Source organism: Crinia signifera, chromosome 6 (genome assembly GCF_055691185.1).
Source record: "Crinia signifera chromosome 6, ASM5569118v1, whole genome shotgun sequence".
NCBI lineage: Eukaryota > Metazoa > Chordata > Amphibia > Anura > Myobatrachidae > Crinia > Crinia signifera.
In genome coordinates this window covers 116,565,002-116,581,846 of record NC_139222.1, presented here as the reverse complement: position 1 = coordinate 116,581,846, position 16,845 = coordinate 116,565,002, and the positions used below count along the sequence as shown (strand labels likewise).

General features: G+C 43.8%; 1 protein-coding gene across 2 annotated transcripts in view; it reads left to right on the top strand.

Moving 5' to 3' along the window:
- The window catches only part of KCNH4 (potassium voltage-gated channel subfamily H member 4), a 178,108-nt gene extending 164,395 nt beyond the window's left edge, over positions 1-13,713 (top strand). For both annotated transcript variants that reach the window (XM_083146903.1, XM_083146902.1), the window contains 3 exons: positions 1,561-1,670; positions 10,547-10,623; positions 12,014-13,713. In XM_083146903.1, coding sequence (XP_083003029.1) covers positions 1,561-1,670; positions 10,547-10,623; positions 12,014-12,643 — 817 coding nt within the window. In that variant the 3' untranslated portion in view covers positions 12,644-13,713. The remainder of the gene's footprint in view (positions 1-1,560; positions 1,671-10,546; positions 10,624-12,013) is intronic.
- The last annotated feature ends 3,132 nt before the right edge of the window (positions 13,714-16,845 follow it).

Genomic DNA, 16,845 nt, shown 5'->3' with positions numbered 1-16,845 from the left:
ACTGCACTCCAATGAATTTAATCCAGATATCTTGTTACACAAATTAAATCAAACTTTGCATATGAAACAAAATAATGAGGCTCAAAAGTTCACCTAGTTCCTAGTTGGCGACAGGTGGGATTCAAATGGTCATTAGACTGACGTCAGAATCCAGACTGCTGGGACTCCGACAGGGGGGCGAGCAGACCCCCACGAGGGAGAATATCCCCTGTAAGTCGGGATCCCGACTGGAGGACTTTTAAAATTTGGGATTCCAACATCGGCCTACTGACCGTCGGAATCCCGGCTGTTGGGAGGCCATCCGGCATCCATTCCATCTAGTCATCAACACTCGGAATTGGCCAATACTTTAGTTAACTAATCCATGTGCTAGCCTTTGTGTACAGTTCTTTCCGTTCAACCAAAAGCTGATTATTGAAATCAATAAATATAATTTGCATTGTGGGCCCACAGAGTTTATAATATTTGTAAATCGCCCTTAGAGCAACAGTTCTGAGAGAAACTAAGTCATATTTTGTAGTTGCATGTTTTTCCAATACCTGTGATAAAAAAGTAGTATTGGCTCTAACAGTAGGAATGGCTCAAAACACTGCTTTTATTTCCACTTTACTTAAACTGGAACTATGGTGTTTGCACTGCCATTTTTAGCAGAAAACGGTGTAAAAGTGCCCCCTGCTCCCCAGGTAATGTAGAAGCTACCGGCTGCTCTAGAGGTATTTGAAGGGATTCAGTATGTTTCCCATCAGTCAGAATCCCGAAGTGGGGGGAGCACAACAAGCCACCTTGCTGGCTCGCTGAGCTTGACACGCTGTGGGCACAGTTCTATTCCCCCTCTATTGGGGTCATGGAACCTCACGAGGGAGAATAGACTTTGTGCTCTGGGGTTCCAGTTAGTGGTAATGTCGGCAGTCGGGATCTTGGTGTCAGCAGCTTGACTGCCGGGATCCCGACTGTCGGCTTAATAACTACATCCCTTTTAAAGATGTTAGTATTTTTTTTTCTTTTTTCCACATGTGTTTGACATTTGTATAGCAAACCCGTGCTACATAAAACGTTGTAATCTAGCAGGTTTTAAAAATAGGTATTTTATAGAGGTAAAGCAAAGTCTGGAGAGATAAAGTGGAAAGAGATCAAGCATTAGCCAATCAGCTCCTGTAACTCTTCAAACAGAATATAAAATTACAGGAGCTTATTGTTTGTACTTTGTCTCTCTCCATTGTTTCTGTCTCGAAGGTTTGATACATCTATCCTAGCCATTTTTAATAACATTTTATCATATTTGTATGCGTTAGCCATGCTTGTGTTAGGAGGGTGGAAGAGGATTTATTACAAAATTAAAGCATGCTTCTGAGTCAACATAACATTCTGGTATGCTAATTGGTTTTGTCTTTATTTTTTCTCTAAAGTGTGACTGTGACAGAGAAATTAAATTATAAACTCCATTGGGGCAGTAACTCATGCAAACGAGCAGCGCTATCTGGTTGTTTGGCACTGTACAATATTATAGCACTATAAAAATGAAGAATATATTTAAGTACATACTGTATGCTTTGTCTATAGAGTGGTAGATGGGATTGAGGACAGTGGAGATTCTTCAGAGAACCAGACCTTTCAATTCAACATGGACAACTCAAGAGGAAGATCTCCAGTCCGACAGTCTCCAGTTGCAGGTATATATACAATAAATATACTGTACACACATTTTCATCGTAAACAAATACACCACATAATCATTCACTGTGTTCCACTTTGGACCTATTTCAGACTTGATCGCAGGGCAAATGTGTTCTCAAAATGGACAAAACCATGTGCACTGCAGTTGGGCAGTGGCGTAACTATAGCACCGCAGCCCCCGCGGTCACAGGGGGGCGCTGTGCATGTGGGGGTGCCGGGGGGCTGCGGTGCTATAGTAATGCCCCCGCCCCCCATCCCCACAGGCTTACCTGTCTGCGCATCCCGGCTCCCCTCCTGGCTTCAATCAATTCTATGGAGACGGACCACGATAAAATGGCCGCCCCATAAAGCAGACAGTTCTCTGAAACTGTCTGCGGTATGGTGGCGGCCATTTTATCATGGTCCGTCTGCATATAATTAATTGAAGCCAGGAGGGGAGCAGGGACGTGCAGACAGGTAAGCCTGCGGCGATGTGGGGGGGGGCACGGGCGGCCGGGGGGGGGCACGGGCGGCCGGGGGTGGCACGGGCGGCCGGGGGGGGGGGCACGGGCGGCCGGGGGGCGCCCCCTCATTAACGGCGGGGGCGCCCCAAACCAAGCTACGCCACTGCAGGTGGGGCAGATGTAACATGTGTAGAGAGAGTAATAGATTTGGGTGGTGTGCGTCCAAACTAAAATCTAAATTGCAGTGTAAGAATAACGCAGGATGGTTTTGCCCATTTTGAGAAAAAAAATGTGTCCTACAATCAGATTTGAATTAGGCCCATTGTTTATTGAAGAGCAAATGATTTGTCCATGAATGTCATTCCTTTAAGTGCCCATTAATAGATTAGATTAGAATAACACATCACATATTTTATGTTAAGGGGTTTTGATTTACTTAAAATAAGTATTGCTGACTTACACATGCTGAGAAAAAGCGGGTGCTGGATGACCTCCCGACAGTTGGGATTCCGACAGTCATCACACGGACCTCGGAATCTTAACTGTTACAATCCAGACAGTCGGGATCCTGAATGACAGGGGATATTCTCCCTTGTGGGGGCCCCCTATAGAGGGAGAATACAATAGGTGGCAAGTGCAACGAGCCACCAAGCACACTAGGGGTTTTGTCCCGCTCGCCCCACTGTCTGAGTCCTGTCAGTCATGATACTGACATCGGACTAATGACTGTCAGAATCCTGACTGTTGGCACGCTATACCCCATCCAAAAAAGCACCCTTATGAAAGCTGCTGGTTAATAATAATACCCCTAAATGTCTATTTAATGAGTGGGGAGAAGCGAAAATGCCATTGTAAACACAGGCAAAGGATCTACGTCTGCTGATTGCCAAGGGTTAATACCAGTTTCCCAGATTTTACCACTATTACACATCTATGGGAACAGTGGCGTAAATTCATCCATGACGCCCGGAGGCAAGATATAAGCTGGTGCCCCCCCCCCACCACCCCCACCATAGATACATAGCTATAAAGAGGGAGAATGAGATAGGGGGAACAATGGAGAGAGGAGAATGATAGGGAATCATTGAGAAAGAGAGAAACAAGTGTCAGAGATGGGTGAGAGGGGTGTCAGGCAGAGAGGGTTCAGGCAGAGACAGAGGGGGGTAAGGTAGAAAAAGGGGAGTAAGGCAGAGAAAGAGAGGGGGGCTAAGGCAGAGAGAGAGAGGAGGGTGAGGCAAAGAATGAAGGGGTTCAGGCAGAGAGAGAGGTGAGAGATGGGGTTAAGGCAGAGAGATATATGGGGTAAGGTAGAGAGAGTGTCAGGCAAAGAGAGAGAGAGAGAGACAGAAAGGGGGCTAAGGCAGAGACAGAGGGGGTAAGGTAGAGAGAAGGGAGTCAGAGAGAGAGAGAGAGACAGACAGACAGACAGAGAGGGGGCTAAGGCAGAGAGAGAGGGATGAGGTATCAAACATATAGAGAGGGGGGTGAGGGAGAGAACGAGGGGGGGGTCAGGCAGAGAGGGGTGAGAGAGGGTTCAGTTAGGTAACACGCATGTATAGCTCCCGGCAACCAGCAGCCCCCTGACCTTAGCGACACCGCTGGAGCCAAGGTTCTGGGAGCCGCAGGACCAGCCGTGCCTCTGCTACCTTCCAGGTCTCCTGCCCTACCCTGCCCTGCCCGATGTCCTGTCATGGAGCCCGGGGCTGCAGGTTTGAAGTTTCACTGGACAGACGCTAGTTCTGCAGCGCCGGTGGCTGTCTGCTTAGATGGTGATAGACAGCCGCTGGCCGCCTGCTTAGGCTGTAATAGACAGCCGCTGGCGCTGCAGAGCTAGATGCTGTCAGGGGGTTGTCGTGGACGAGGGGGAAGGGACATGGTGATCGAGGGATGTGCCCGGTGACAGAGCGATGTGCCCCTTCGGGGCCTAGCGCCCGGCGGCTGGAGCCTCCGTTGTCTCCCGGAGTTCCGCCACTGTATGGGGACAACAACGTGGACCAATTTATAAGAGTTGAAAACTTTTTTTTTGCCTCATGCTCAGGTTGGCATTAGGGGTGCCGGACGGGGTCCCGACAGTCGGGATCCCGACAGTCATTAACCCGACGTCGGGATCCCGACTGTTAAAACACAGACGGCCGGATTCCCGACGGCCGTCGGCTATTTTCCCTCGTGGGGGTCCACGACCCCCATAGAGGGAGAATAGAATAGGTGGCGAGCGTAGCTCGCCACCATGCCCGCAGCGTGGCGAGCGCAGCGTGGCGAGCGCAGGGAGCCCACAAGGGGCTTTGTTGCGCTGGCCACGCTGTCTGAGACCAGGCAGTCGGGATCCCGACGTCTTGATAATGAGTGTCGGGATCCCAACTGTCGGTGAATCATACCACACCCGGCATTAGGATACCTGATCAATAGTATTCCAGTGATGCCAAAGAAGCTTTGCTGCATTTTCTAAGTGATTTAGTTGGATCGCTTCAGAAATGCCCTGAAATCGCCAAATGTGTAGGCTCCATAATCACCTCCATGTCATACATACTATAGCTCCAATGTCCCTTTTCCTCTGTTGTTGTCATTACATTCATTATGTATTTTGTTTCCACACATAACATTGCTATGTTCCAAACTAGTAAGCCCGCTCGGAGCAAAAGCTTTGAAAGCTAGTCTGTTACCTTCTGTGTTTGTGAATGTGTGAGAAAGAGATGTCGTTTCACTCTCTGCCAGCAGATGGCAGTGTTTCAGAGACTCACAGACACTAGACACAGAACAGCTGTTTCTGCATGGTTTAAGCAATTCATAAAAGATTCAAGTGTAACATCAAGGATTATGGGGATGTAGGGTATCTCCTGAGATATGCCCTGTGTTTAGCTACAGTAAGTAACAGAGAATACTACAGTCCCCGCAATTCTCATGTGGGATGTCAGTAGTTGCATACATTTTATTTTAGTGCTCGGTAGTTCACATTTTTTGCACCATGAGCAAGCTAAGACCTCCCAACAGCATAGACAAACACAGGGGGGGGGGGGGGGAGGGTTTCTGGTTGCCTGGAAACCCCCTCCTCTTGGCCTTAAATTATGACAATGGCACTGGTAAATAAAGTGATTATTAGAACTGCTGCCACATCGTGCAGTGTAAGGGACAGAACAGAGCTGCTGCACATGCCCAGTATACCAGCTTCTACCACATTTACTCTATGTATGGATCTGAGCCCTCAAACATCACAGTCAACCAGAGAGCAGCTGCCAGGAGGAAGAGACAGGACCCTTACTAAGAAGTGGGAGATTGTGAGCTTAGAAAGTGCAGTACTGTTTCATTATGTTTGTGTATTTATCTATTATGATATGTTAAAACTTTTCCTGACCTATTATCCTATTTAAATATTTGAAATAGCCTATACTATAGACAATCTGTGCTGTTAAATATTAATACTATATTTGATACAGTATCCAGTGTAAAAAAAGACCAAATTTCAGGGCTGTTACTGACCCTCAGACACCCGTACTTACTCCAATGCGCTGCAGAGTGGGAGATTTTGGATTACATTCGGAAACACCCCTTTACACTGAACAGGGCCGCCGAGAGGGGGAGAGGGGGTGGGTAACTAATTACCCGGGCCCAAGCTTGCTGTAGAGGCCCGACAGGGGGCCCTGGTCCTTCGTCCTCGATCCCCCTCCATCCCTTTTGGGCAGCAGCACACACCGAGAGCATGTGCTGTGCTGACAGCAGGCTCCACATGAGCGTATCACTGACAGCGTGAGAGCTCATGCTGAGCCTACTGTCAGGGTTTTTTTCACCCACCTTAATCATTTTGGGTGTGTGACCTCCCACAATTAGGCCACTCCCAAAAAAATTACCATACCTCTCGTCGGCCCTGCCTCCCAATATATTGGAGGGTCAGGACATGATCCAGTATCTAGGTCTGTAGCTGAAGACATCAGAAACTGCACAAAAGTGAAAAGAAAGTGTGTCACCATGTACTTAATGTATCTGATAGCATAAAGTAGAAGCCACCTCTTCACTTGCTGGCACATCCTGTGTGACTCAGTGGTGCCTAGCGAAAATCTCTTTTTATCTGACCTGCTTCCGGAGTTTTGCACTGACAAAATTAGGATTCTCATGTGCCTCTGCTAATTAAGTCAAGTAAATGGATGTTCTGAAGCTGCTAGAATGACAGAGCTTACTATAGGGAAATGCCTTCACATCTAGAATAAAAGCAAAAGGCTGCTTTAGCTGCCTACATTCGCTGGAGTCTCAATATTTTCCAAGAAGTTGACAAGTTAAGTCTTCATAATTACAAAATTGCCCACTAATATCCATTGTCTGACCAATTCCATTCAATCTGTGCTGGCATTTCCCAACAGGGAAAATATCGGCACTCACCTAACAGCAGCATTGAAGGCAGTCAGATCCGACTTTTAAAAAAGTTGGATCTGTTTTTTCGGAATTGCCCGCGGAGTGTCAAATTCACGGTGGGGTTTCGAAAATCAGCTGCCTTTTTTGCACCCAACCATGGACTTTCCGACACGCAACAATCAGAACATTGAATTCCGGCTGTCAAGTTACAGTCGGAAGAATTGAAAATGGCCCGGGATTCCGACTGTGTGAACGTTCCGACAGTCAGAATCCCGGATTGTATACTTCCTCTTAGATGCTTTAAAGTTTACATGCTACTCTATACAGTATGTAACTTGGACTCTGAGATAATCATTTATTGTGAGCCATGTTCTTTATAAGTGATCTTATTTGTCAGCTGGGATCATACATTGGTATACACCATGGGTCTTCAACCTGTGGCCCTCCAGATGTTGTGAAACTACATGTTCCAACATGCATTGCCACATTTTTTCCTATAAGAGCATGCCAAAAAACCTCAGGGCATGCTGGGACATGTAGTTCCACAACATCTGGAGGGCCACAGGTTGAAGACCTGTGGTATACACAGATGTATCATACCTTTTGAGAATTATAAAGTAGAGATGTTGCCCATACTAACAATCAGCTTCTAACTGTCATTTTACAGACTGTGCTAAAACTAGAGATGTGCAGGTCCGGATTTACCCGGATCTCAAAACGGGATCTTATTGGCTATCTAGCTGTCACATGTTTTGGGGCAAAAACATGTGACAGCATAAAGCCAATAAGATCCCGTTTTGAGATCTGGGTAAATCCAGTTAAATCTGGGTCTGCACATCTCTAAAACTACATCTTTCCTATTCCTATATTAATTTATTGAAATTGTCATTATGCAACAATTAAATCTTGTAATCTTGTAGGGGAGATGTATAAAACCTTTGAGAGAGAGAGAAAAAAAACTACTTAAAGCAACCAATCAACTTCTTTCATTTCATAGACTATGCTAGATAAATCACAGTTAGAAGCTGCTATTTGCTGACCCCCCATTGGCCAGGTAGTGGAAATCAGGAATATTAAGCATGTTTAATTTTCCCTATTCCCCAGCAGATCGCTGATCATCAATGGCCTCCAATCAGGCAAATCCAAATAGTGGATTGGCAGTTCTGGCCAGTTTGGGGATTGGCACTTAGATATATGGGGCCATAAGTCAGAAGTGCATGGAGAAATCAACAATATGGCTCTCATTTAGCATGGATTACATTTGCGATCCCTAGCAATGCAAACGTAGTAGTGTATACACACCTCCTTGCTGCATTTGTGATTGCAGAACTGTGACCAGAATTGCAGTCTGGCATTAAACTTTACAACCATCGGTCACAATGGTCACCTGAGCATTTCTGAAAAAAAGTGTGACCCCCACCTCCTCTGCCTGTCAGTCAGGCAGAGGCATTCATAATGCAATCGCAGGACCCGTTTTGTACATGCGCAAAATGGGTCCTGCTTATGAGCAGTTTCCTGGTTATTCGGAAACTGCATTACTGATCACACCCAATAGTGAATCAAGCCCAATGTTTGTTTGTGGGCAGAACAATGCAGCTCTTCGTCAGCATAGCAAACACTTTTGCTCCATGTGTCAGGGTTCGTGGTTCTCACAGAAGAGCAGAATGGTGACATCTTCTACATATATGTCTGATCAGTTGTACATGCTCAGTAGGGGCCACAACTCAGCAATTCTTAGAACACAGCAGTGGCCCCTTAACAAGGGAAGAATTCCTCTGCTGTTTGTACATTTTAATGTATATGTCACCTTGAATGTAACTATTCATTCTCTGTTGTTGATTTCTAAAAGGTGCAATTTAATGTTGCACTGAAATATTACTCAGCATGTAATAAAGGAATATGGAAAACTAACTCCATTGTTAAAAAAAGAAAAGAACACAAATGGGCTGCACAAACCTCGACTCTAGACCCCGAGACTATTCTATCTACATTCTTATTACATCTTAGGCTTATTCCTGCTAGCTCTTACCAATAGCTGTCTTATAAAATATTTCATAGAGCATATTTCTACCCTAAACATTGGCATCTAATGGGAATGGCTACCACCTCCGACTGCCCAAAGTCTCACTCCTGTGACGCAGATCTGTACCATTGCTTCTGGATCTGCCCTCACATCCAAACTTTTTGGAGCTCCTTACACACCTACGCTACCTCTTCCCTGAACTTGCCCTTTCAACTTAATGATTCCTGGGCGTTATTTGGCTATGTCACGGATCAACTTTCTGTCCCTAAATATGATAAGAAACTCCTAGTGATTCTCTCAGCGGTTGGTAGGAAAGCCATCCTACAGCAGTGGATACACACTTCAGCCCCCTCTTTGGAAATGGCAACCTCTAGACTACTTTTCCTATTTACCATGGACTGGCTGGAGACATTGCTTCATAAAGAATCCATGACCTCAGCCTTGTTTAAATGCTGGGACAGATATTTTCAAACCCTTCCTCTTAGGACTAAAACGGCAATTAGGGCATGTTTCCAGTCCACCTCATGGTATAATTTACAACTTCTCCAAAATAAGACCCCTATTACAATCTAACTAATACTCCTCACACCACCCTCGTCTCTTTTCTTTCTCCTTCCCCCTTTTACTTTTCCTCTCCTCTATCACTCCTCTTCTGTCTCCTGCTGGATGGCTGGATCAGTCCATGGATGGGTTGATGGCTTGGTTCTAGGTACGGGCGAATGTTATATTTTGTTTTCTTTTACTGACTGTTTCACCCCTTTGTCCCATGTCATTGTTATGGTGTGATGCCTCTTAGAGGATTGATCTGTGACATTATCTTTTTTTTTTTTTTAATGCGGCTGTTATCATCGGTCCTACAATAATATATTCAATACTACCATTTAGAAATTGAGGCCACCATGTTATGTCCCTAATCTTCTCAATTTAAGTTTATTGATACTTGTTTGAAAAATTTAGAAAATTGTGGATTGCTCCTCATCTACTACTACTGTCCCATATCTTTTTATTTGTATGCTATGTGATTGGTGAGGATCAATAAATTATATTTTGAAAAAAAAAAAGAAAAATATTTTATAAACTATGGTAAATGTTTACGTGATTTGTAATGAGGGTCCTCCGAGGAATTATACAGGGAACATGTTGAAAAGTAAAAATTGCTTCAGCTTTCATTTAACTTCATACTGCTGGTTTGACAGAAATTACTGTAACTTACAGCAGAGTCTCTGAACTCCAGACTTAAACATTCCTAACAGATCATGACTTTTTAGATATTCTCAATTTTGCTCCAGTTAATTCATTTAAGTGGGTAAGTATGCAACCAATTTGTGTTTTGTGGTTTTTGGGACTGTCCTTAAAAATGTGGTCTTCCCAAGCCATTTCCATTCTTCCAAACTATGTCTCAATCCCAGCGGCGTAACTATAGCACCGCAGACCTCGCCACCGCGGGGGGTGCTGTGCATGTGGGGGCGCCGGGGGCTGCGGTGCTATAGTTACACCCCCCCCCCCCCCAATCCCCCGCAGACTTACCTATCTCGCTGGTCCCGGCGGCTCCGTTCTTCTGCTGAGGACCACCACAAAATGGCCGCCCCCATATAGCACACAGTTCTCTGAAACTGTCTGCTGTATGGGGGCGGCCATTTTGTGGTGGTCCTCAGCAGAAGAAGAACGGAGCCGCCGGGACCAGCGCGATAGGTAAGGCAGCAGGGGATTGGGGGGGGGGGTTGCATGGGCGGCGGGGCGGCGGCGGATTGGGGGGGGTTTGCATGGGCGGCGGGGCGGCGGCGGGGCCCCCCCCCTAACGGCGGGGGGCGCCCAAAACTTAGTTACGCCACTGCTCAATCCCCACCTGCACTGATTGATCATCCACCCCCTTTTAAAATGCAGAAATTTAGGAATTCCTGTGAAAATTATATCTATTTAATTTATTTGTTACAGTATGATGCCTGAATATAACGTAATATTTGTCTACTATTAAGTATTCCTTTTTTGTTGTTATTAGATGGCATACTTGTTCATACCTATTATATGAAATTGACAGTCTACCTCTTTCTTCCTTATGCATCAGGAATAAATTTAGTTAACCCAATATTAGCAGCTGAAGCAGAAGAGATCAAGCAAAATATATGCAGATTAAACCAAGAGGTAAGAGACAGAAGAATACTAATAAGCTATGACCAAAAACAACATATAAGGTATCAACTTTCATTACCCTTACAAGAAGAGTAGAAGGTCAGCACTGATTAATACTATGGGCTATAACAGCTGCCTGCACCATGTTAATAAGTAAACAATCTGTGAAGGTCAGGTATGGCAACAGTGGCTTTAACCCAGTATATGGTTATTTTCTTGCAGTCATGACCTACCATATATACTCGAGTATAAGCCTACTTTTTCAGAACATTTTTTTATGCTGAAAAAGCTCATCTCTGCATATACTCGAGTGAGGGTCCCACTGAGTCAATAAGTTTTCCCAATTTGTTGTTGTAAATTTAGGTGCCTCAGCTTATATTCGGGTCGACTTATACTCGAGTATATACAGTATTTGATCAGCACTGCATATAGGGTTGAATAATTTTTTGAAAGTGAAGGCAACATAAGACACACGTACAACACATGCTATAACATGTCCTACTATCCATAATCACTGTAAAGGTGAGAAGCAAGCCAAGAGATTGTATGTGCAACCTATGCAACTCGCAGGCTCCGGTGCGATGCATAAGAGAACATGCATTGCATTGGACCTGCTTTCAATCATCTGCAATATTTCCTGCGATTGATCACCGCAATCGCAGAAGAAGAGCCCAATGTGAATTGCCTAATATATAGGGCCTTAAATTATTTCTTTAGATTAAATTCTATTTGCAATGTCCGATGATCTCTATCTTCAACCCATTCATAAATGTGTAATGGAACTAATTTGAGACTTTACGAGAAGAATAATACACCTTTTACACCGCCGCAAAAACCGGGTCAGTAATGGGTCAAGCCGTGTCCCTTTACATGGGACTTCTACCCAGGTCCTGACCTGGGTTGAACACAGCAAGGACCTGGGTAGAGGGCAGTGTAAATGAGTACGCCGGGTCATCTGGCTCCCGTTTACATCAATGGGGGAAGCCCAACCTCCAGACCGTAGTGTCTGCAGGTTGGGCGGGGGGGCCACACAGCCTCAGCTGCTGTCTGCTGTATTCTGCAGACAGCAGCGGAGGCAGGGATGAGGTGAATGGATGCCTGTGTGCAGCATCCATTCTCCTCGTGGATGGGGGGTGCATGGGGGCTGGGGGGGGTGCACGGGGGCTGGGGGCAGCCCAGCAGCTTACCGCCGGTGTAAAAGGTACCAAACGCCAGGTCGCACTCGGGTTGAAGCTGGGTCTAAAAACCCAGGTGCAACCTGGCGTTTTGGTGTAAAATGGGTATTAGGTAAATCCTATACAGCACTTGTAACTGAGAACATCTGAGTTTGTAATAATAATTTTAGTAAACATGAATTAGAAGTGATCTGTATCATTCTGCTGACATTTTACTCTCTTTCTAGATCAACAATCTCAATCAAGAAGTTTCTCAGCTCAGCAAGGATCTACAGCATATGATGCGCTTGTTACAAGCTCTGCTTGCTGTTCAGCAGTACAACCCCACTTTGGCATGTCCCTACACAGTCCAAGTAGTTTCAACCCCTCCTGCTGGCCACATGAGCTGTAATGAGCAGCAGCCTAGGCCCAGCTATCCCATACCGCACTCTCTGCATCTGGTACAGGAATCCTCCATGCCCCGGACCCTTGGACATGCATCTTTAGCTTCAGACGTTCCTTACAACCAAGTTCATTTTGCAAGAGTTTCTCCAGATGCATGTCCACATCCTACAGACTCAGACTCTTTCCATCCAGTGAGGGACTGCTGCTATATTCCTTCTAACACCATGTGCTCTCCTGGGACACCATTATCACATGGAGATATGGAAAGGGTGAGGTTGTTACAACAGACTGAAGAGACTACTTCAAGCCCTAAGACTACTAATTATGGTTCACCGGTCTCTGGACCTCCAGTTATAAGCTGGCCAGCTCATACTATGACCTCTATGAGTTCTGTTCAATCCTTCACTGCTTGTACTGCCCAGAACTATCCACCTCAGTCCACTTCCAGTACAGACTCCAATAACCAGACTTGAACTGATTCTGAGATAAAAGCAGAACAAACTAGGGACCCACCACATTCTAAACATGCTCTTTATAGCACTTGTGGAAATCTGAGAAACCTCTTTCCAATTTTTTTTAAACAAGCACAGAAGAAGATCATTATTTACTGATAATATTCTAAATAGCTAGGTGCATGTGTTTCCTTTGCCTAAATTGTTACCTGGACAATGCATTTTGATAGAAGGTTTATATGCACAAGAGACTTGTGCAAGCTGGGAGGCCATTGTGTGGCATATGTGGAAGGTCTAAAAATGTTACACAAGCTTTCAGGAACTTCCTTACATGATCTTCAAACACTCATGTATTTTATAAATGTCCAGCACTCCTGTGTGTTTACGTACTTCTTGACCAATAAGAAGAACGCCAAACCGAGGACCTGTTATGGCAATGAAGCAACTTTTGGGATCAACAAATAAACCCATATGGGGAGATTTATCAAAGCTTGGAAAACAATACATTGAAGAGAGAAAAAACACCAATCATTCAGCTAAAAGTTAAATATATCTACAGTACCTGTTTAAAAAACTCTCTTATTTAAAAAAAACAACAGTATAAAAGTTTAATTTAGTGTAGTCGAGGGTTGTTCAACATATGACCACCCAGATGCTGTTTTACAACACCAGCTCTGAATGCCCTCCACAATTTTGCTATTAGGGAATGGTAAAACCAGGGCAAGACATACTGGTTGTGTTCCACAATAGCTGGATGGCCACATGTTGAAGACCTCTGAGTCTATTCACCTCCAGGCTACAATCAAGATTAGAATTATGTATATTGAAATTCTAATTTACCTTTAATATAAGATGCCCCCACCAGCTAAAGATAAACATGCATTCTTTTCCCCACAATATCATCATAAAGAATTAGATCTTAATAATTATGTGTGGTACACAAAAGAGCTAGAATAACAATAGCTTTTAATAAAGAAGAATGTTCTGAAATATTACCATTCACATGGAAACATTTTGAAGATACAGGGCATGAAAAAAATTATAATGTGTATATATATATATATATATATATATATATATATATTCCAAGAAAAGAGCACTCTGGAGACTGGACTATAGTACAACAAACTGTATTGAAGAGGTATGAACGTTTTCAGGACCAAAATCCCTTCCTCAGATACCTACAGGAAGGGACTTAGGTCCTGAAAACGTTCATACCTCTTCAATACAGTTTGTTGTACTATTGTCCAGTCTCCAGAGTGCTCTTTTCTTGGACGCTACATTACAACTGAAGTGGCACCGGAGCAGCTGTATTATTGGAGTGCCGGCATAATTGGATATATATACATATATATATACACATAGTCACCGGAGGGCACAGGGGTAAGCTGTACCCATTTGGGAGAGTGCCGGGCCACTTCCAACATATATATATACACATACAGATGGAGCAGGTCTCATCCTGGCAGGGGATGGCGCTGGCGTCGCCAGCCACCATCCCTCGCCAGCGCCATGGCGATGGCGAGAAGGGGACGTGCGCGCACGAGAGGCGCGCGCGTCCCCTTCCGACGGCGCTTCCATCCGTTCCCCCGGGTCCCCGCCGCCTGCCCGCACCCCCCCCCCCTAACCCCCCTAACCCTGTCCGTCTCCCTGAGGCGGAGATGGACAGGGTTTCCGTCGCGCTGGACTGAGACGCGCGTGCGCGTGAGACGCACGCGCGTCTCAGTATATTCGCTGGCGGGTCGCCAGCGGGGACGTTCTGGCGATCCGCCAGCCAGGATGAGAAGTGCCCCATCTGTATATACACACACACACACATTCTTACCATATTTAAATCTTTGACACTATTTTTACCCTTTCATTTACTACACAATTCTTACATTTTTGTTTTGCACATGATTAGATATCTTTATCCTGTGGTTTTGGGACAGATCCAGGTTTATCCTTCTTTGACTACAATCAGATAAATCTAGCGGCCTGATTTTGTAACTCACCTGTGAGCCAAGGACAGCGCAGCTTATTGTGCCCTATTAGTGATTTCAGATTATTGAAATGTAAAACAAACCGATGGCCTTAGTTCACAGAAAGGTGCATGAAAGTGTTTTCTTTTGCTCATCTTCAATATTATTTACTGAGATTTTTCTATGAATTGATATATGTCTGGATGATTTAACACATTTTTTTTTAAATGTCTGGATTGTAACCTAGTATATACTATTTTTCAGGCTATGGGGAAACTTGTCAAAGCTTGAAAAAAAAGTCGAGAGAGATAACATATCAACCAGTCAGATTCTGTCATTTTTCAGGCTATGGAGCAGATGTATTAAGCCATTACAAGAGATAAATGCAAGGGTGATAAGGAAAGATAAACGTCCAGCCAATTGGCTCCTTACTGACTTTTTTCAAACACCGCTGTAACATGGCAGTTAGCAGGTTATTGGCTGGACGTTAATCTCTCTTTGGGGCAGATGTATTAAGCCTTAACAAGAGATAAATGCAAGGGCGATAAAGAGAGATAAACGTTCAACCAATCACATCCTAACCAACTTTTTTCAAACACAGCCTGTAACATGGCAGTTGGGCTGTGATTGGCAGGACGTTTATTTCTCTTTATCACCCTGGCATTTATCTCTTGTTAAGACTTAATACATCTGTCCCAATGTTTGAAAGATGACAGTTGGGAGCTGATTGGTTGGCAATCTCTCGCCATGTAATCTCTGTCCAAGCTTTTAGAAATCTGCCCCCTAGTCTTTTCTCTCTTCACCATTGGATATATTATTAAGTTAAGTTGCAACCTTTTAATGAAAAGCTCACAAAAAAGAAGTCTATTAAGGAGTTGAAAGTAATAACTGGAGCGTTCAGTATCTTTGCTAGCTGATTTCTGCATGTTTTACTATAAAGAAACAATGATATGCTATGACAATTTGATAAATTGCATGAATTATAAATTGTAACTCCCATCTCTCAGCACATCCTGCCACAGAGTTCCTGGTGTAACCTAGTTATTGTAATACATGTCATCTGTATTACAACACCACATGTTCCCATAGCCTTTTAAAGATTTATTTGATCACATTGGGATGACCTCTTGGTTCCCTTTAGGAGCCCTGACTTCAATACATGGTCAATACGTGGATAATTTCAATGATTAAGTAACCCAATTTGAAATAACCCAATGTAATAAATATACATTTGATCCCAATATTAATTGCATTTAAAGATTGGCTTTACTATAGAACAAGATATGTAACCTATATTGTTTTGTGACATTTTGAATGCTAAAACTACTGGAGACTTCTATTATTAACAGTGCTCAGATATAGGATTTACACATATTAGTCAGATGTATTCACTCTTTTATTCGCTTGGGATGTGTTTGAGAGATGTGGATTTATTTTCTCACATATATTGACACCAATACCCTAAAGTACAATGGAATACACATTCCTATGTCTGTTTAGCCCAAAGTTCTTGAAGTCCATTACATAAGATGGTAAGGGTGATAAGTGGTATGGGATGTCCGAAAATTGTTGATAACTGAATTATGTGTTCACATAAATTGTTCAATGCTCCCCGACAATGTCTCGAAATTCGAGGCACACTTTTTAAAGGGAAATTACACTTTAAAACGTATTAGTTCCTGTTGGGATAACTGATTTAAAAAAAAAACGATTTACAAAAAGTAAAATGTTTAGAAATATTTATTTATTAATCAATTAATCAATATATTACATTTATATATTCTCACATATTTTGCCTTCATCTTTAATATTGGTCATTGAGGTCCAGAAATAAAAATGGAAACCTGCCTTCTAGATTCTATAAGCCAGGCATGTCCAAACTATGGCCCTCCAGCTGTTGTGAAACTACAATTCCCATCATGCCTTGCCACCGTTTTGCTATTTGGGAATGCTAAAACTATGGCAAGGCATGCTGGGATGTGTAGTTTTACAACAGCTGGAGGGCCACAGTTTGGACATGCCTGCTATAAACAAAGGAGCTTTTGCAATTTTGTCATAGCAGTTAGTTATTAACTGGACAACTCTGCCTATCAAATAGTTATTGCATATAAGAAAGACATATTACACATGACACAATCTTTAATGCCATTCTAGATCTAGGACACAGCATTCCCTTTTTAACTTTCCAAACATGTTAAATGGGTGTGATATGAGCTGCCAACAAGTGGGATTGTGATGGTAATTAGACCAACATCGGAATCC